The sequence below is a fragment of the Silene latifolia genome, chromosome X, assembly GCF_048544455.1.
Source record: "Silene latifolia isolate original U9 population chromosome X, ASM4854445v1, whole genome shotgun sequence".
NCBI lineage: Eukaryota > Viridiplantae > Streptophyta > Magnoliopsida > Caryophyllales > Caryophyllaceae > Silene > Silene latifolia.
Window position 1 is genome coordinate 761,857 of NC_133537.1, and position 17,342 is coordinate 779,198.

At 31.3% G+C, this 17,342-nt stretch overlaps 1 protein-coding gene across 4 annotated transcripts; it reads left to right on the plus strand.

Annotated features, from left to right (window-relative positions):
* The first annotated feature begins 4,166 nt into the window (after window positions 1–4,166).
* LOC141622125 (protein indeterminate-domain 4, chloroplastic-like) lies at window positions 4,167–16,373 on the plus strand. 4 transcript variants are annotated; one of them, XM_074438180.1, is made up of 4 exons: window positions 4,167–4,771; window positions 5,687–6,086; window positions 11,061–12,446; window positions 16,016–16,373. In XM_074438180.1, the coding sequence occupies exons 1-3, from the start codon at window positions 4,579–4,581 to the stop codon at window positions 12,394–12,396; spliced, it is 1,929 nt and encodes a 642-aa protein (XP_074294281.1). In that variant the 5' UTR covers window positions 4,167–4,578; the 3' UTR covers window positions 12,397–12,446; window positions 16,016–16,373. The 4 variants fall into 4 exon arrangements, with proteins under 4 accessions (XP_074294281.1, XP_074294284.1, XP_074294282.1 ...); XM_074438183.1 differs by having other exon boundaries at window positions 4,167–4,756; XM_074438181.1 differs by lacking the exon at window positions 16,016–16,373 and adding an exon at window positions 15,704–15,962.
* Window positions 16,374–17,342: the final 969 nt, after the last annotated feature.

Consider the following 17,342-nt stretch of genomic DNA (forward strand, 5'->3'; position numbering starts at 1 on the left):
AATATAACGCTCGCTAACTTAGTCGCCAAAACCCTACGTAAGCACTAATCTACAACATATTCATTCATTCATTAAAAATGAATGTCAGAGTTAATGGGAAGTAATTACTCGAGATTCTCCTAGCCATATTATATCAAAACTCAACCACAAAATAGGAAAGCAATTAAACAACATGACATGTGAATCATGTGAGACTAATCAAGAATGAATAAGTGATAAAGGCATAGCCATGACATTTCATGTTTATAAGCAACTAATAAAACATCTTATCACAATTGATAACACAACATAAAACCTATATCAACATCATGTGAATGGATATTAATAGGACAACAATAACATAATAATATATACAAGGTGGAAGCCAATTAGTTACAAATTTTTCAGTAGCAAATCACTTATTTTCGGTAGTTAATTACAAATAGAGACGGAGTTTGCGACATAATAGATCAGTTCATAGTTAAAAGCCATGTCGCTAGTTTTGCAAAATTGACTACTAATAATAGCTACCGTATGCGGAGTAGCGACTTTTGCCACAATTATGGCAGAGCACGGATCGGATATACAATCCAAAGTACTACTTCGGATCGGATATCCATATTAGAAATTCCTGAAGTCAGATATCCATATCCAAACCAAATGTTCGGATACCCAATGTTCAGATATCCAAAATAATCGGATCGGATGCGGATATCCATCGAATATCCATATTTTGAAATTTATTTTAAAATTAAGTTTGAAACGCGATCATATTCATCGTCTTACATGATGATTTCTTTGGTATTCTTACTCCAATTTCACGACATAAAATTGAAGTACAAGTTACATATTTCTCTTATATTTAAAATTTAATTAAGATGGTATATCAGATAAAATTGTATTTTCTCGAAATTATACTAAATACTATAGTTTCAGATCGGATCAGATATCCAAATGTTTTAATTCTAATATTCATATCCAAACCAAAACCAAAGATTCTGATCGGATATCCGATCCAAACTTAACTCTCAGACCAAATATCCAAAAATTCGGATCAGATTCGGATCGGATATCGGATAATCGGATTTTTTGCTCAATCCTAGTCACAATAATAGAGACAGAAGTTTAAGTAGCTACATTAGCGGCCACAAATTCTATAGTTGCTAAACTAGTGACTGAATTAGAGATCGTTTTTGTTGTTGCTAAATTGGCGACTAAAGGTTAATATCTAAATTGGCTAGGAAATAAGAAGTACGGGTCCTATATTCCATGTCACCTTACTTAGGACCCACATTCGATTTGCGACACTGGTCACTTGGCACGTATGACGTATGTAGTACCACCGTCTATAACTCGCAGAACATGCATGTATGTCCATTCACCACCTCTTGTAGAGGCATCGATAATTTATGTTGTTTAGAGGAATCGAACTCCTAACATCCAATCAATAACCGACATTCTAACCATTGAGACACGTGAAGGTTAATGTCTATTTGAGTAATGAATACCTACTTTAAATAAAAAGCCACCGTTACGCATGTGAAATTAACTTTAACTATCAACGTATTTCCGTAGCGAAAAACTTAAATTAGATATTAAATTTGCTACTCACCTTATTTCGTCTCTATACTAATTTACATTGATCTCCTAGTTAGAGACAACTCTAGCTACTGACAAACTTAAATTAGATACTAATTAGCAACAAGGCTTTTTAGATAGGAATCATATTCCGTCACAAATTTCGTCTCCATTTGTAATTAGCAACCGAAAATAAGTGATTTGCTTACCGAAAAATTTATAGCTAATTGGCTTCCACCAAAACGAAAAGAAAATTGACTTTTATAATCAGTTAACATGTAATTTTGTTCTTCACTATTATTTGTTAGCGACTCCTAATTGACAGGAACACATCGATCGAGTCAAATTATAATGTCCGGTTACCGCAATTTAACAATGTCAATGCCAAAATTGACCGTACGTGAAGAAGGTTAATTATAATTTATACCGTGGGAGGAATGATGAAACAAGAGTTTGTCGGGAAGTGAAGGGGTGGCTGGACTGGAGGCCTTTCAGGTCTGTGGGCCCTATTATTGTATGGTGGGTGTCTGGGTGAGGACAGCATCAACGGCATTCTTATGTCCTCTCCCTCTTTTTTTTATTTCGTTTTTTCATACTTGTTTTATGTAATACGGAGTAACTTATTAATTAACTACGGAATATAATAATTAACAGATTTTTTAGCGTATTTTATAAGGATACACGATAAAAATCATTTAAAAATATATATTTAAGATTCAACCTTGAAAAATAGAAAGATTTACTCATTCTTACCATTTTAGTGGAAAAATCTTAAACATATTATCTTATATAGCTTCTTATCATGTGCTCTTAGGACACAAGTTAGAAAAACTAAATAACAACAACAACAACAATAATAATAATAATAATAATAATAATAATAATAATAATAATAATAATAATAATAATAATAATAATAATATGCACATTTCAATTTGTGATAAAAAAAAATATCAGTTAATGTATTATACAACTGGTTGTATATACAACTTATCCAATGTAGTTACAGACAGATGCTATCCCTAGCAATCAAAAGTAGGCTCAATCAGTCATTCGAAAGGAAATTCATTAATGAAAGTCGGATCGATCAGCCACGAAGCTTCCTCGGCTCAGCCCTAACCAACTGGTCTAGCCCGCGGATGCAGGTTGAGATTTGTTATAAAGTTATCGAGCTCTACTGACAAAATTATCGAGCTATGATACAAAGTTATTGAGCTTAACAGAACAATTATTAAGCTCAATAACTTCGTAAAATAGCTCAATAACTTGTAAAATAGCTTAACAACTTTACGTAAGAGCTCAACAACTTTGAGGCGGTTGTACAATGCTACTATACAACTGGTTGTAGGATAATATTTGTGAAAAATTATCCGGTTATATCTTTAGTTTTTTGTTGGAAATTTGAACGAGAACTGAGAAGATAATATTAACCGTAGAAGTTTGTGAAAACTGTTCAATATTTATAACGGCATTTTAATAACACATACTTTTTTTTTTTTAATTAGAGAATGACTCAAATTTTTAATTGTACAAATATGGCGGGCTTAAGCGAGACTAATTGAAGATTGTCAAGTTACAATGCTATAATAAAATTAGAGTGGAGCAAGTGATGCAAACTAGTTGCCAGTAAGGCCGGTCACATGACAATATAACTAACTAATCAGATTTGTTATACATATATGTGAGTGCATGTGACATTTACATAGTTACATGGTTCCCAAATTCATGTATGAGTTATTATGACGTCAAATATATCAAATAGTAAAGTTATAGTGTAACACAAATTGTTATGTAAAACGGTTTTGTAAAGAAGGTTATTTTCCATATATTCTAAAAATAAGAATATCCACGTAATATGAATTCTTGTATACAATTGTTTTATATAAGTGTTATTATAAAACTAAGTAACATTTTATTTAAATGAGTAAATTAGGTAAAAATTTTGGAGTTTCTTTAAATTAATTTGGAAGATTTTTTATTATGTTGTTCTCATGTGGATAGGTGATTTTATTAACGTGTGTCCTAAGGGCACACGTTAAAAAATTGTTTTATTTAAATAACTTAATGAAAATAGCTTCTACCTTCTATTATGTTTTACGATAAGGACATCATTGTGTTTTGTAGACAGATTTACTATGTTTTAGAAATTAATCATCATTAAAGATAGATTATCACTACTTTTAGCAAAATATTTGAACAAATTAAAGTCGATTTCTTTCGCCTAATTGATAGAATGTAACAGTAACCTCGAGATTTTCTCCGTAAAATATACATGACATTTAATATATTAAAATCTTGAGTAGACATATCACTTAAATTGCTCTACATTAAACACATTTGTTTTGCAGAGGTCACTTATCCTAATATTACTCCACTTTAAACACGTTTAATGGCAGAGTTCTTACCACAAATGCTCGTAATAAAAAAAATAAAGGATAAACACTTTGTTGATATACATATTATTATTAATCTTACATTTTTTTTTTCCACAAATTTATAGCCAAATATTATGGCTAGACCTATAAATTAATATCAAGGAAAAAAAAAAATACTGCCCTTATGTTTTATGGGTTGGTTCTACCTTTTATTTTTTTATTATTTAAAAAAAATATCAAATTCACTCTTATCTCTCTCTATTCTCTACTTTCTATCTCTCTCTATCTTCAATGGTTGAATCCACCTCTTTCTCTCAAATACTATAAGCTCACTAATAATATCTCCCCCAATTCAATTTCCATTTTAGGGTTCATCATTAATCCATCAACCTCCATTAACTAAAGCTTGAATCACAATTTTATTTTTGAAGTTCCCTTGCTTTAATTGCTACAAATCTAAAAAGGGTGAATTTAATTTGCATGTGGGGCTAAAGATTAAATTCATCCCTCTTCCAAGATTATATATTAGATTTTGCACAAGTACTACTATCACAAGTTCATAGAACTAGTATAGTGGTTGGTACAATAGAGATAGAAAGAGAAACCTTAAAAATTAAAAATAAAAATCTAAAAATTGTTCATCATCATGGCAACATCTTCATCTTCATCACCTTTCTTTGGTACTAGAGAAGGAGTCCCACCACCGGCACCGCCGCAACCTCAACAACAACCACCACAGCTTCATCACCACCTTTCCTCAGCTGTCGCGGCACCACCATCTTCTTCATCAACACCAGCTAATAAGAAGAAAAGGAGCCTTCCTGGTACACCAAGCAAATGTTAGTAGTTATATTATTAAGTCTCAAAAAATCCCAAATTTTCAATCATATATATATAGACATAGATAAACCAAAATAAATTTGCAATCTAGCTAGATGATGGTTGTGAACTATTTTTTGCCTTTTTGTTTATTACATCAATATGGTTTATGTCTTTGTGTGGTGTTTTTTGTCTATTCCTCTTTTTTATTTTTATTTTTATTTAAATAAAAACAACCAAATTCTTGAAAAAGAAAACCCTAATTTGTGGAAGCTAAACAATTAATTTGACTATGGATTTTTCTTCTCTTTTTTGTTCATTTCTGCAAAGACTCTTTGTGTTATCTGTTAGTACACACAAACAACCTAGCTACATACATACACATACACATAAATATGATGTTTTTATGTGTTGACAATACAAAAGAAACTGAATGCAAATAATGATGTCTATTTTATTTTGGATTTTCTCTCTTTTTTAGCTTGCTAGGGCGTACTAAAACTTCCAAACTCTTACATCATTTTATATTTCATTAAATTTTCTTACATCTATAAAGTTAACAACATTTTTATTTTTTGTGTCTGTGTTTTTACAAGTGTTGGGGGTGTTTAAATGGCCTTGTTAAGTTCGATTCATTTTGTTTCAGTCATTTATTTTTTTTATAATTGGATCGTCATTTATCCAAAAAATTATCAACATAAATCTAATTAAGTCGATCAGGTTTATGGACATGAATTAAACACGAACCTCCATTTTCCTATATATGATCATTGTAACATTTTTTTTATGTCTGTGATTGCAACAATTTGTTTAATGGGTATGAATCGAAGTTCCTTTTTAATAATAATTTCGACTTTTTTTAAATCCAATTAAGTCGATCAAGTTTATGGACATGAATTAAAATTTACAATTTTGCGACAAATTAAAATTTTCAGATCCAGATGCGGAAGTGATAGCGCTATCACCAAAGACCTTAATGGCCACAAATCGATTCATATGTGAAGTATGCAACAAAGGATTCCAAAGAGAACAAAATCTTCAACTTCATAGAAGAGGTCACAATCTACCATGGAAGTTAAAACAAAAGAGTAACAAAGACATAGTCCGAAAGAAGGTGTACCTTTGCCCTGAACCCACTTGCGTCCACCACGACGCAGCTCGCGCCCTTGGCGACCTCACCGGTATCAAGAAACATTACTCAAGGAAACATGGTGAAAAGAAATTCAAGTGTGATAAATGTTCTAAGCGTTATGCTGTTCAATCTGATTGGAAAGCTCATTCTAAGACTTGTGGTACTAGAGAGTACCGTTGTGATTGTGGCACCTTATTTTCAAGGTTAGTCAATTTTACCTTTTTACTATTACTATTGGTCGATACGATTGATAAAAAGTCGTACGTAAAATCTATTTGACTCAAAAAATTAAACCAACCCGACTAAGGAAAAATATTCATAGCGGTATTAGAACATGTATGAGGGTGAATGTGTGATTATATGTTTTATCGTTCAATTATTATTATTATTATTATTATCAATAAGATTAATATAAAATCAAACATATATAAATATGATGGTACTGAAATGAGTAGCACTTAACAATGTTGGCCTATTTTTAACACGACGGCTTGTTTTTGAGCTGAGAAATGTTAAAATTCTAGCTGAATCAAAAAATTGACCCAACCGGCCAACCCGAGGAGGAAAAATATTCATACGACTTTGTTTTATGTTTATTATTATTATTATTATTATTATTATTATTATTATTATTATTATTATTATTGTCAATTTAAGATTGATATAATGTCAAACATAAATATGCTGATACTGAAATGAGTCGACACTCAACAATGTTGGACTATTTTTAAAGTGACAGCTTATTTTTGAGCCGAGAAATGTTAAAATCTAACTAACTCGAAAATCAACCCAACCTCCGACTAGGAAAAAATATTCATACGAGTACTACATGCATATATGTTTGTGATTATATGTTTGTTTTATATCAATGGAATTATATGATTACAATTTCTGATTGTTACAGTGTATTTCTTGTAGTTAAGTGTGTTGTGGGTTTCTGTGCATTTTTCATTTTTTTTTTTGCTTTACAAATGTCCTAAAAAAATGCAGGTACTACTTTGACGAAAAATTTACATACATACGTAGTTTAATTTGTTTTTTTATATAAGAGTAGTTTTCTTGATTGAATCAAAATGGCTGCTGTTAATTCTACAACTTTTTATCTCACTGAAATTCTGGGTCAGACTGTTTAAAGGTAAATTACGTGCAAAAACTATGAAATAAAGTTAAAAATTTCCCGTCTTAAAAGTTAGTAAAAAATAGTTGTGAAATGAACAAGATTTTAAGAAGAAAACGTTACCACGTGAATAAGTACATGAGTGAATTTTTTCTGGAATTGTCATGGTATCTTAATACAAGTATACAACTATGTCGCATGGCACGGCTTACTAGCTATTTTTCATATCCTCATTTTATTCTCAAAATGAAGACAAATACAATGGAATAATATCGGATATATCTCAATAGATTGTGACAGCAAGTTTTATCGGGGTTGTTGACCTGTGTTTTCATTATTATTACTCCGTACTTAATAATTGTTTTTAAAACCGTCTTAAAAGTTAAAGCAATAGTGCAATTTAGAAATTTTGGAGTGTTAGATTTAAAACGTCAAATCCAAGAGCAATTTGAGTCTTCGTAAAAAAAATAGCCTCTTTGTATTTTCAAAATGAGTACAAACACATTAGAATAATATCATATTCATCTCAATAGATCGTGACAGCAAAACGTATCGGGGCTCTTGACCTATGTTTTCATTATTACTCTGTACTTAATCATTGTTTTTACAACCGTCTTATAAAAGTTAAAACAATAGTGTAGTTAGAAAATTTGAAGTGTTAGCTAGATTTTAAACGTCAAATCCAAGAACAATTAAAGTATTCGTGAAAAAAAAAATTATCTTATATATAACCTGATTTTACAATATTTTAATTATAAAATCACGTATTAATTATCCTAAATACCGAAATTTCTTTAATCTTATTATTTACTCCGATTCCCCACTATTGTTTAAACCATTTTCTTACACTATACTATTTAGGTTACATTAAGGACACGGAATGAAATTGTCTTAATTATCGGTAGAAGATATTTCTGATCAATAACGAGAAATGAAAAATAAAAAATAGCCCCTCATTCACGTGTAGCAATGAAATGTAAGAAAGAGAGGAGTGAAAAAGGGAAGGGTGGTTACTGAATTTGTTGTGTTGTGAGTTGGATAGAAGTGATGAGAGCTGCTCTATTTGCAGGTACTCTTTTTTCATGATAACGTTAGCATCTTCTTCTTCTCTTTCCTTTCTATTTGGTGGGGATGTTCTTCTTCCTTTATTTTCAGGAAATTTTATTATTTTTGGCTAATTGTGTTAGATTTACATCTTCTTGTGGTAAATTTTATGGTTCACGAGTTGTTTTCTTGATGCTCCTCATCAATGTAGTTAGACATTTAGTCTATAACTAGGACAAAATCGAGATAGTGACGTTACTGGGTGATACTTACTTGATTTTGTTATTACGTTTTTTTTATATCAAATTTCTAAAAAAAATTGGCTAAATAGCGTCACCAACTGGTACTCTAATTCAATATAGTATTATTTTTTCATTACTGGGTGGGACTTGATTTTGTTATTATGTATTCCTCAAATTTCGAAAAGAATAGCAATATAACGTCACCAACTGTTACTCTATTTCAATATCAGCATCATTTTCTTAAAAATCATTTTATTTTCGTAAATATGTAAAATATAAACGTAAATGAGTGATAGAAATATATATCGACAAATAATTATCATCCGATAGTGTAGCATCGAAACTTAATGAATTTCAGTGTTATTTTTGATTTTTGACAAGAATTGAATCAAGATTGTGACGTTACTGGGTGGTACTTACTTGATTTTGTTATTAAGTTTTCATTTAATGAATTTCTTGAAGAATGACGATTTAGCGTTACTAGCTTATACTCTATTTCAATACGGGTACTATTTTCTTAAAAATCCTTTTATTTTCGTTAATACATAAAATATAAACCTGAACAGGTGGCAAGTGGAAGTGGCAACAATATATATAGCGACAGATAATTATCATCCGATAGTGTAGCATCGAAACTTAATGAATTTGAATGTTATTATTGACTTGGAGGTCACATTCTCTGAAAATGTATTAATTAAAGTCATATGAACTACTATGAATAATTGATGGTCTCTGATGAATTCTCTTGCTCATCTTTGATTGAATTGTTTCACCAATTAGACAATTATTCTTTAGTTGCATTTATGAATGGGTCAGTTCATAAAATGGTAATCTTTTGTTGGATTGATTAAATCAGTTGCTGCTATTTCCTAAGTTCAATTTATTGCTCTATCTCTCTTTGTGGCAACTTTTTTGTATATGGTGTCATGCATGTTCTCTATCAATTTTCATGTTGGTTTATTGCAATTATTACGTACTAGAGTATTTTCCTTATTTTCTTCCTGAATTTCATATTGAAAGTTGACTATTAATTAATGTGATTCGTTACTAATTAATGTTGGATTGTGATTTCTTACTATATAATGTTGGTTTTTGAGCGAACACATCATTTTATTAATAAAAAGTTATATGACATTTGCAAAATATATCTAATTTGACCAGATATAAAAATATAAACATTTGTTGTGACATCTTAATTTGTTTCTATTTTATGAACTGTAACAGTAATTTATTTAGCTTTGACTAAAATACCCTACACAGATAACAACAAAAATGTAAACAAATGATTGAGACAGAAGAAAAATATAAACAAATGATTGAGACATAACGAGTCACTACTACTTACTCTTATCAATTGATTTGGATTTTTTTCCTTTTAAAAAGGTTTTGGACCTATCTATTACAAAGCAGTACATTAAATACCCTAGAGCAAGTTGATTTGATATGTTTCCTTAACTATCCAAAGCCTACCCTAAAATCTAATTAATTGATATCCCTGAATTTGACCTTTTGACAGTTCTACTTTCTTTATTTACTGTTTTCGGTGCATGCTATAGTATCCTAACGAAAAATAAATAGAAATTCGAAATTGATAGGTCAGCTAAATTTAGCAATTTCTTTGAGTGGTAAATGATAATCATTGCTCAAAAAGAGCAGTAGAATAGTGTAAATGGAAAGAAACTATATAGAAAAAAAAATTAATCAGAGTAGTACAGTCCAATATTGTTATCATAGAAACTATCTAGCCACAATTATTTTTTGATAATTGTATGTACGTAGTGAGTAGTGACGGGCCAATACTGTCAGTTAAATAGACGAACTACTAATAGGATAGGGTATACTAATAAAAGTCAAAAATTTAGATAAAAAATTGAAAAACATTCCCTAAAGGTACACGTTAATAACCTAAATGCAACAAGATTCATAAGATGTTATCATTAATACGTTTCCTAATTATAAATAAATGCTCATAGTTCAATACAATAGTATTAAATCAACTAAAAATGATTTGAGTAATACTTTGTATTTACTCCATTCACTTTATCTGCATAGGTTTGTTCAATATTATTCTCATATATATTTTGCATAAATTTATACAAATGAAATATAACACTAACATATATACCTGTTAAAGAAATAAGAACGTATTTTTCTATTTGTCCACGTATATGGTCGAAAGAAAAAATCCGAAATATGAGAATAACTTTTTATGATTTAAAAGCCGAGATGAATACGAGAGTCATCACAGTAAAACTATCAAAAACTTCTGTTTTATTCAATCTATTGACTAGCCAAATTCCGTAATATTACTAGACTCCTTTCATTCTCCGTCTTGTGGAACAACCTGATTACAAAGAGGTCACGAGTGACTGAATTCAGATACTACCTAGACAGCTAATTAATAGGATGTACGTATACATATTCACATGAAATCATATTATTCACAAACGGTACCACACTCACGTGTGATCATTCTGATCAATATGTCATGCAATCCGGTACTACATGTTATTACCAATTTAACTTTAATCGTCTTGTAATTTTGTTAGCAATAGGTCTCTTTTATAACGGAGAAATGTAACCGTTTTATGATTAAAAAAACTAACCATTTACAAATTCTGATTTATCAAATAATGATACTTTTATTATAAAATGGACACATTTCCTCCGTTATAAATTTGTGACGGTCACGAGTGAGAATTTGTGTTTTATTACCATTACAATTATCATTGTATGTATTTGATTAATTGTGTATTATTTTGTTAATGTGACAGGCGAGATAGTTTCATAACTCATAGAGCATTTTGTGATGCCCTAGCTCAAGAGACTGCTAGACATCCGACCACCTTAACCAGCCATTTATTTGGACCGACTGGGTCCGGAGTTGGAAACAACATGGGCTTAGGTATGGGACTTTCTCATCAAGTGGCTAGTCATCTTTCTTCTTTGACCGACCATCAGATGTCGTCTGATGTTCTCCGCCTTGGTGGTGGTTCCCGTCAATTTGATCATCTTCTTGGTACACCATTTCGGCCACAGCAGAATATCCAACAATCTCAAAACAATTTCTACTTATCTGATCAAACTGGGGCAAACCAAGGCGGTGGTGCTGGTGCTGGTTATGAAATCGGTGAGCAAGATCAAAACCAAGGGCAAAATGCCGGAGGAGGAATGTTCTCTAATAAGCTATTTCACGGGCAATTGAACCAGTTACCTGACCTCCAGGGCAACCCGAATCACCCTTTTAACTTAGGGTTTTTCTCTGGAAACAATAATAATAGTACTACTGATACCAACACGATGAACTCTGGAAGTACTGGAAGTGGAGATCACTCCACCTTGTTCTCTCCTAGTGGTGGGATGTATGGAGGGCCACCGCAAATAGGCTCAAGCGGTGGCCTATCTTCCCTCTACAACACCAACACCAATGCCGGCCATGCCCTCCAGCAAACAGCCATGTCAGCAACAGCTCTTCTTCAGAAGGCGGCTCAAATGGGATCCACCACCTCCACCACCAATGCTAGTTCCACCGCCTTACTAAAGGGGTTTGAGTCCAAGCCACCACAACAACAACCACAACTTCCGACAAGCGGTGGTGGATTTGGAGGATTATATGGTGAAAATGACCAAAATAACCTCCATGATTTGCTCATTAGAGACTTGTCAAGAGATAATCATTTAATGAACTCCTCACTCTTTGATAATATTGGAACCGGCCACAACAACAGCAACAACAATAACAACAACAACAGCAACAACAACTATGGAGGGTTCAACCCGAATGGCAAACCTGTCCAGAGCGGACTTGGGACTGGCACATCGGACCGTCTGACAAGGGATTTCCTAGGAGTGGGAGAGATTGTTAGAAGTATGAGTGGAGGAGGGTTTGCTGCAAGAGAGCAACACCACCAAGGAATTAGCATGGGAAACTTAGATAATAATAATAATATTAATAACGATAATAATAATAATAATAATCCTAATAATAATAATGGAAGTAACAACAACAATAGTAATAATGTGATTAATCCTGGTGGAGCAACAAATAGCCAAGCATATGGTAATGGCGGGGGCAATAATAATAATAACGGTGGAAATAGTTTTCAGTGAAATTTTGGGAGAGAGAAACTTTTTTACAGCAATCAAAATCCAAAGTACAGGTACGTCAAAACTTTACCATTACGTATCTTTTATTTTCATGCACGTACGTGATTCGTCATGTTTCTAACTGTCTGTGATTGCTCAGTTAAAAAGTTTTGCATGTGCCTCAAATATTTGACCTTCTTATATTAAATAAATTACCGTAAAAGATAAGTCTGAAATGGTCATCGTGTGTCCACTGTTCAGTAGTCTTCAATAATTCATCTATTGCCTTCTCTTAAGGTTTTGAATTATATATTCGATTTGATTACGATTATAAAAATTTAGGATTCTCATATTATCTTAACTTTTTTTTGCTATAAGTAAATATACGGAGTACTAGTTACGGAGTACTACATATTAACTACCTTAACAAGTTTAATTTTTGATATGTAATTAAGTATTACAGAGTATTTATATTTAAAAGTGCAATTTTCGTATTTATAATGATATTCTGAGATAAACTGCATATTAACTAGCTTAGGTTAATTATTGTGTGACGAACCAAGTTGATATAGCTCTCATCATATTGGATTGGATTATTATTATTCTTTTATTCCCTCTTTTAGTGCGATTATTGATTATGTTTTGGAATTCGTTAGGTCCAATTCCTATGTTATTAAATTAATTTTATATTCATTTCTGTATTCAAATTAAGTATTCAATAAAGTTGTATTTTTACAGAAGAAAAATCATACATATAAATATTACAAATACGATTACATGTCTTCTTAAAAAACATGAAATTAAGTAATGTCAAGTGGGAAAGCCAATACATTACTAGGTTAGGGAGTAATAATATTAATTTGAATGTCGAGTCAATTTCGTCCTCCCAACTTTTACTTGACTTATTATCGAGTTACTCATCCAAACAGAATTGAATTTTTACTAAGAATCAAACTCATATAGTCATCTTGAGTCTTGATAGCGGCTCGAACTAGCTAGGGCCTAGCTTGATTCAAACATGTTGGCTTGACGGCGATTGATGGATTTTTTTTCATAGTCAATTGAGCCGGTCTTCATTTAATTAATAGAATTTTGATAACCATCAAGTCTGATTTAATTTGACTCAATCTTTTCAAGTTAGCTTAGACTTTTTCAGATCTATATTCCACCCATTTATTAAAAGTAAATAGTTCACTTATGATCAAATTACTAACCATCTATAAAAAAAATGTTGTTATCAAAATTATTAATTTGATAACATTTTATCATTGTCCAATTTAAAGATAATAAATATTTGTTTAACTAAAAGGGGTATCTCAACTTTTAAGTGAATAATAATTAGGTGATGATGACCTATAATATAAGGTATGGTCACTAGAGTGGGGAAGTTGTGGGCTACAGATTTGTTTTGTTTTATCTCTTGATCGTTGTCCCTTGGTTTTGTTTGTTTGTTTTACTTTCTTGAATTTTATTCTCTTTGTTTTTTTTTTTTTTTTTATATATTTTATGGTATGGATTTTTGGGTTGAGTCACGGGTGATGGAATATTATTCATGATTTTTTAAGTGTGAAATATTCACTTTATAATTTGGCGGGCTCCTGCCATGTGAATGTGTATACTAAACAATAATTTTTGCAGAATTATAATAATATAAATTTCAAATAAGTTATATTTCATTTATATGATTGATCATGACACTGTTTGATGTTACACTATGATAGACAAGAAAATAATTACACATGTTATGACCTTGGTCTTATCACTTGTTGTACAAATTAGTATAGGTCCCGTATAGGGATGGCAACGGGCCGGATCTGAACCGGATTCAGCTAGATCCAGATCCAGATCCGCATTTTTCACTTTGGATCCAGATCCGATCCATATCCGACGGGTCCAATTTTCTCAAATCCAGATCCATATCCGACGGGTCCGGGTCGGATCTGGATCCTATGCGGATCTAAGACAATATCAAAATAAATAACAAACACAATAGTGTTATAATTTAAGTAACACGAACTATCCATGCGATATAAGTGTGTCAATAACAAACTAGGTCAGTGACATATTATACGCACACAATAACATTTCAACTTCATCTTTTAAACCTACGAAGTGGCATAAAATCTACAAAATTCAATGTCAGTGGCCAAATTAAGCGGCATAACTAGTAACAATTACTAAGTTACGTCATGCACTACTAACTTTTATTTTTTAATACTATAAACTTATGACTTGTGAAGTAACTAAATGAGTAATTTGATAACTTATTTTTTTTATATTGAAAACGGGTATGCGGATCTGGATCTGGATCTGAGTGGTGAGATCCATATCCATATCCGCTTTATAAGTAATGGATCCATATCCGATCCATATCCAGCGGGTCCCAAAAATTAGGATCCATATCCGATCCATACGGGTCGGATCCTGCGGATCTGGAGCGGATCCTGGATCTATTGCCATCCCTAGTCCCGTACTACAGCACGGTATTTATAGAGGGTTGTGTTATAGAAAATTGTAATTAAAATGTTGTTATTAATTACTTTTACATTTAATAAATCTACTATTTATAAAGTTTTGTATTAAGACGATTAAGTTATTATTCAATGCCACCTATATATAGTAGTTGAGAATTCATTTATAAAGTTTTGTAGACGATTTTTTACATTCTTATGTGATTTAAAAAGTATCTAATCTTACTAATAGATAGAAATTTAACAAATTACATCTCTATATTTCTTGATTTTTAATCCAATAAAAAATTTAATAAATGCAATCAGATTAGTCAGAATGAATTAGTGAGAATAACATTGAGCGGGGTTTTTGAGCGAGATTTTTGCCAATTAATAGAACCAAAATAATGGCCAAATTTACAGTAGGCCCACTTACTTTATTAGTCATTCATTAGTCAGAATAATAATAATAATAATAACATTGACTGGGAATTTTTTTTAAGTAGGATTAATCTTTTATATAGGGGATGTACAATATATTTACTCCATTATGTAGTGTATGTAAAATTTCAAATTTTAAATAAATGTGCATAATTACAAAACATACGATCGTTTCAATGTTTTAGCCGTGTTTTAATTAATTTCTCAAGTATTTACAAACTAAAGGACGAAATTGAGGAATTGTTATTACAGTTGGTCTCTCTTGTGATAATCACAAGTTGACAAAGAAAATGTGATCATTTTATTATAATAAAAAGTAATCATATATAAATTCTTATTTTAAATTCTTTTTATCATAAAATGACCATATTTTATCCGTTAAGAGCAATTCCTCCGTAAATGAGAATTTGTGTTGCTACTAATAAAGTGTAGATATGTAGGGTTATTTCAATGTTGGAGAAAGGCTGACAAGAATCTTCAACTAATGTATGTACATGTACCTACTATAGATGAGATGCCCATTTCCTTTCCCTTAGTCATCACGTATAGTGACCTTACTCCTTTGTATTGTCGATTTCAACTCATTAGTAATCATACATTTGATATCGTATGTGAATATTTTTACGACATTATTATTGAGTCAATGGGATCGGATGATAGTTTTATCCTAAAATATGAAAAACTAACTGAGGTCGAGATCACTCTCGACATAACTAAGATCTTCCACTAATATTGTTATTGGATTATTACAGGATTAGGTTTTGTGATCAAACTGGGAATACAAGATGGTGAACATCTCATCTTTTGCTCCAACCCTTCTTGAAGTCAAGATGATGATCAAAGTTTGCAATTCCAATAGTAGAGAGCAAGCCACCAAAGTCAATAGACTTTTTAAAAAATAATGTCTATTAATTAGTTTTAGACTTTGTAGTTCATAGATTTCAAGTTTTGACATCAATTTGACAGACTTACATGTTAATTACTGTAATACCTTCTACTTATGGTAATTGTGAATTAATGAAATTCCAATATTTAGTAGCCAAAGTAGAAGTTAAAAACTCATGTAATTTGAGATATTGTTTTGCTTTACAAAAAAATATATTTGGCGCATTTTTATTGCTTTTGTTAATTTTTTAACGACGATTTACACATTCAGAATCTGATAAGGAAAAATGGTTAAGAAAATGTTAAATTAAGTCACTTTACAAAACATATACATATATTGGCTTTCAAGTTATAATTGATGGACATTTCTGTTATTTTTTTTTTTTTGAGAAAAGATCATTATCATTAATAAAAAGTCATACGACATCTACAACATATGTCAAGCTCAATCGGATACAAATCGATTACAACCATAGAAAATAAATTCTTGTTCAAAGAATAAAACACTGCAACAGAGTCTCTATCATCGATTCGCCGCAAAAGGCTTTCATCCATAAGAGGGTCTCCGAATCTTCCTTGACGAGTATCCATTTCTTCTGACGTGATTGATTGTAGCCATGAATCGGACAAAATATGTAAAACCATATAACGATCTATAACAACGCTGATCTTCTGCTGACTTATTAGAAAACTACAAATGAACCAGAAAACGAAAGCTCTCAAACTGAGAGAAGGACACCACCGATAGACGGGGACGAAGCCCTCAGAAAGAGAGACGAAACAAAAACGAAAGCGGAAATTAAACAAAAACATAAAGGAAAATAGATTGCAAACTATTGATTGAAAAATAAAGCAATTTTGGGGCTTACCATCGATTGATGATCGATGGGAGCCCCGTATAATTGATGGAGGCTAGGGTTTTTAGAAAGAGTTTTTTTTAGAGAGAAGTGATGGACATTTCTGTTATTGATATACTTTGTAGTTTGTAGTAATGTTTTGACTTCCAACTGTGTTAAACTTTATATTATCTATTTTTTTAAAATATTGGGTAAGATTTGTTTTGAGTACTATGCACTGATAAAGTCATGATTTTCTAAGCGCAATAGTATTTATGGTAGAGTAATTTTTTTGTCCATAAAAATCTATTTACCCTCGTTTACAATAGTTATAAATGGTCTTACTTCTGAACTTCTT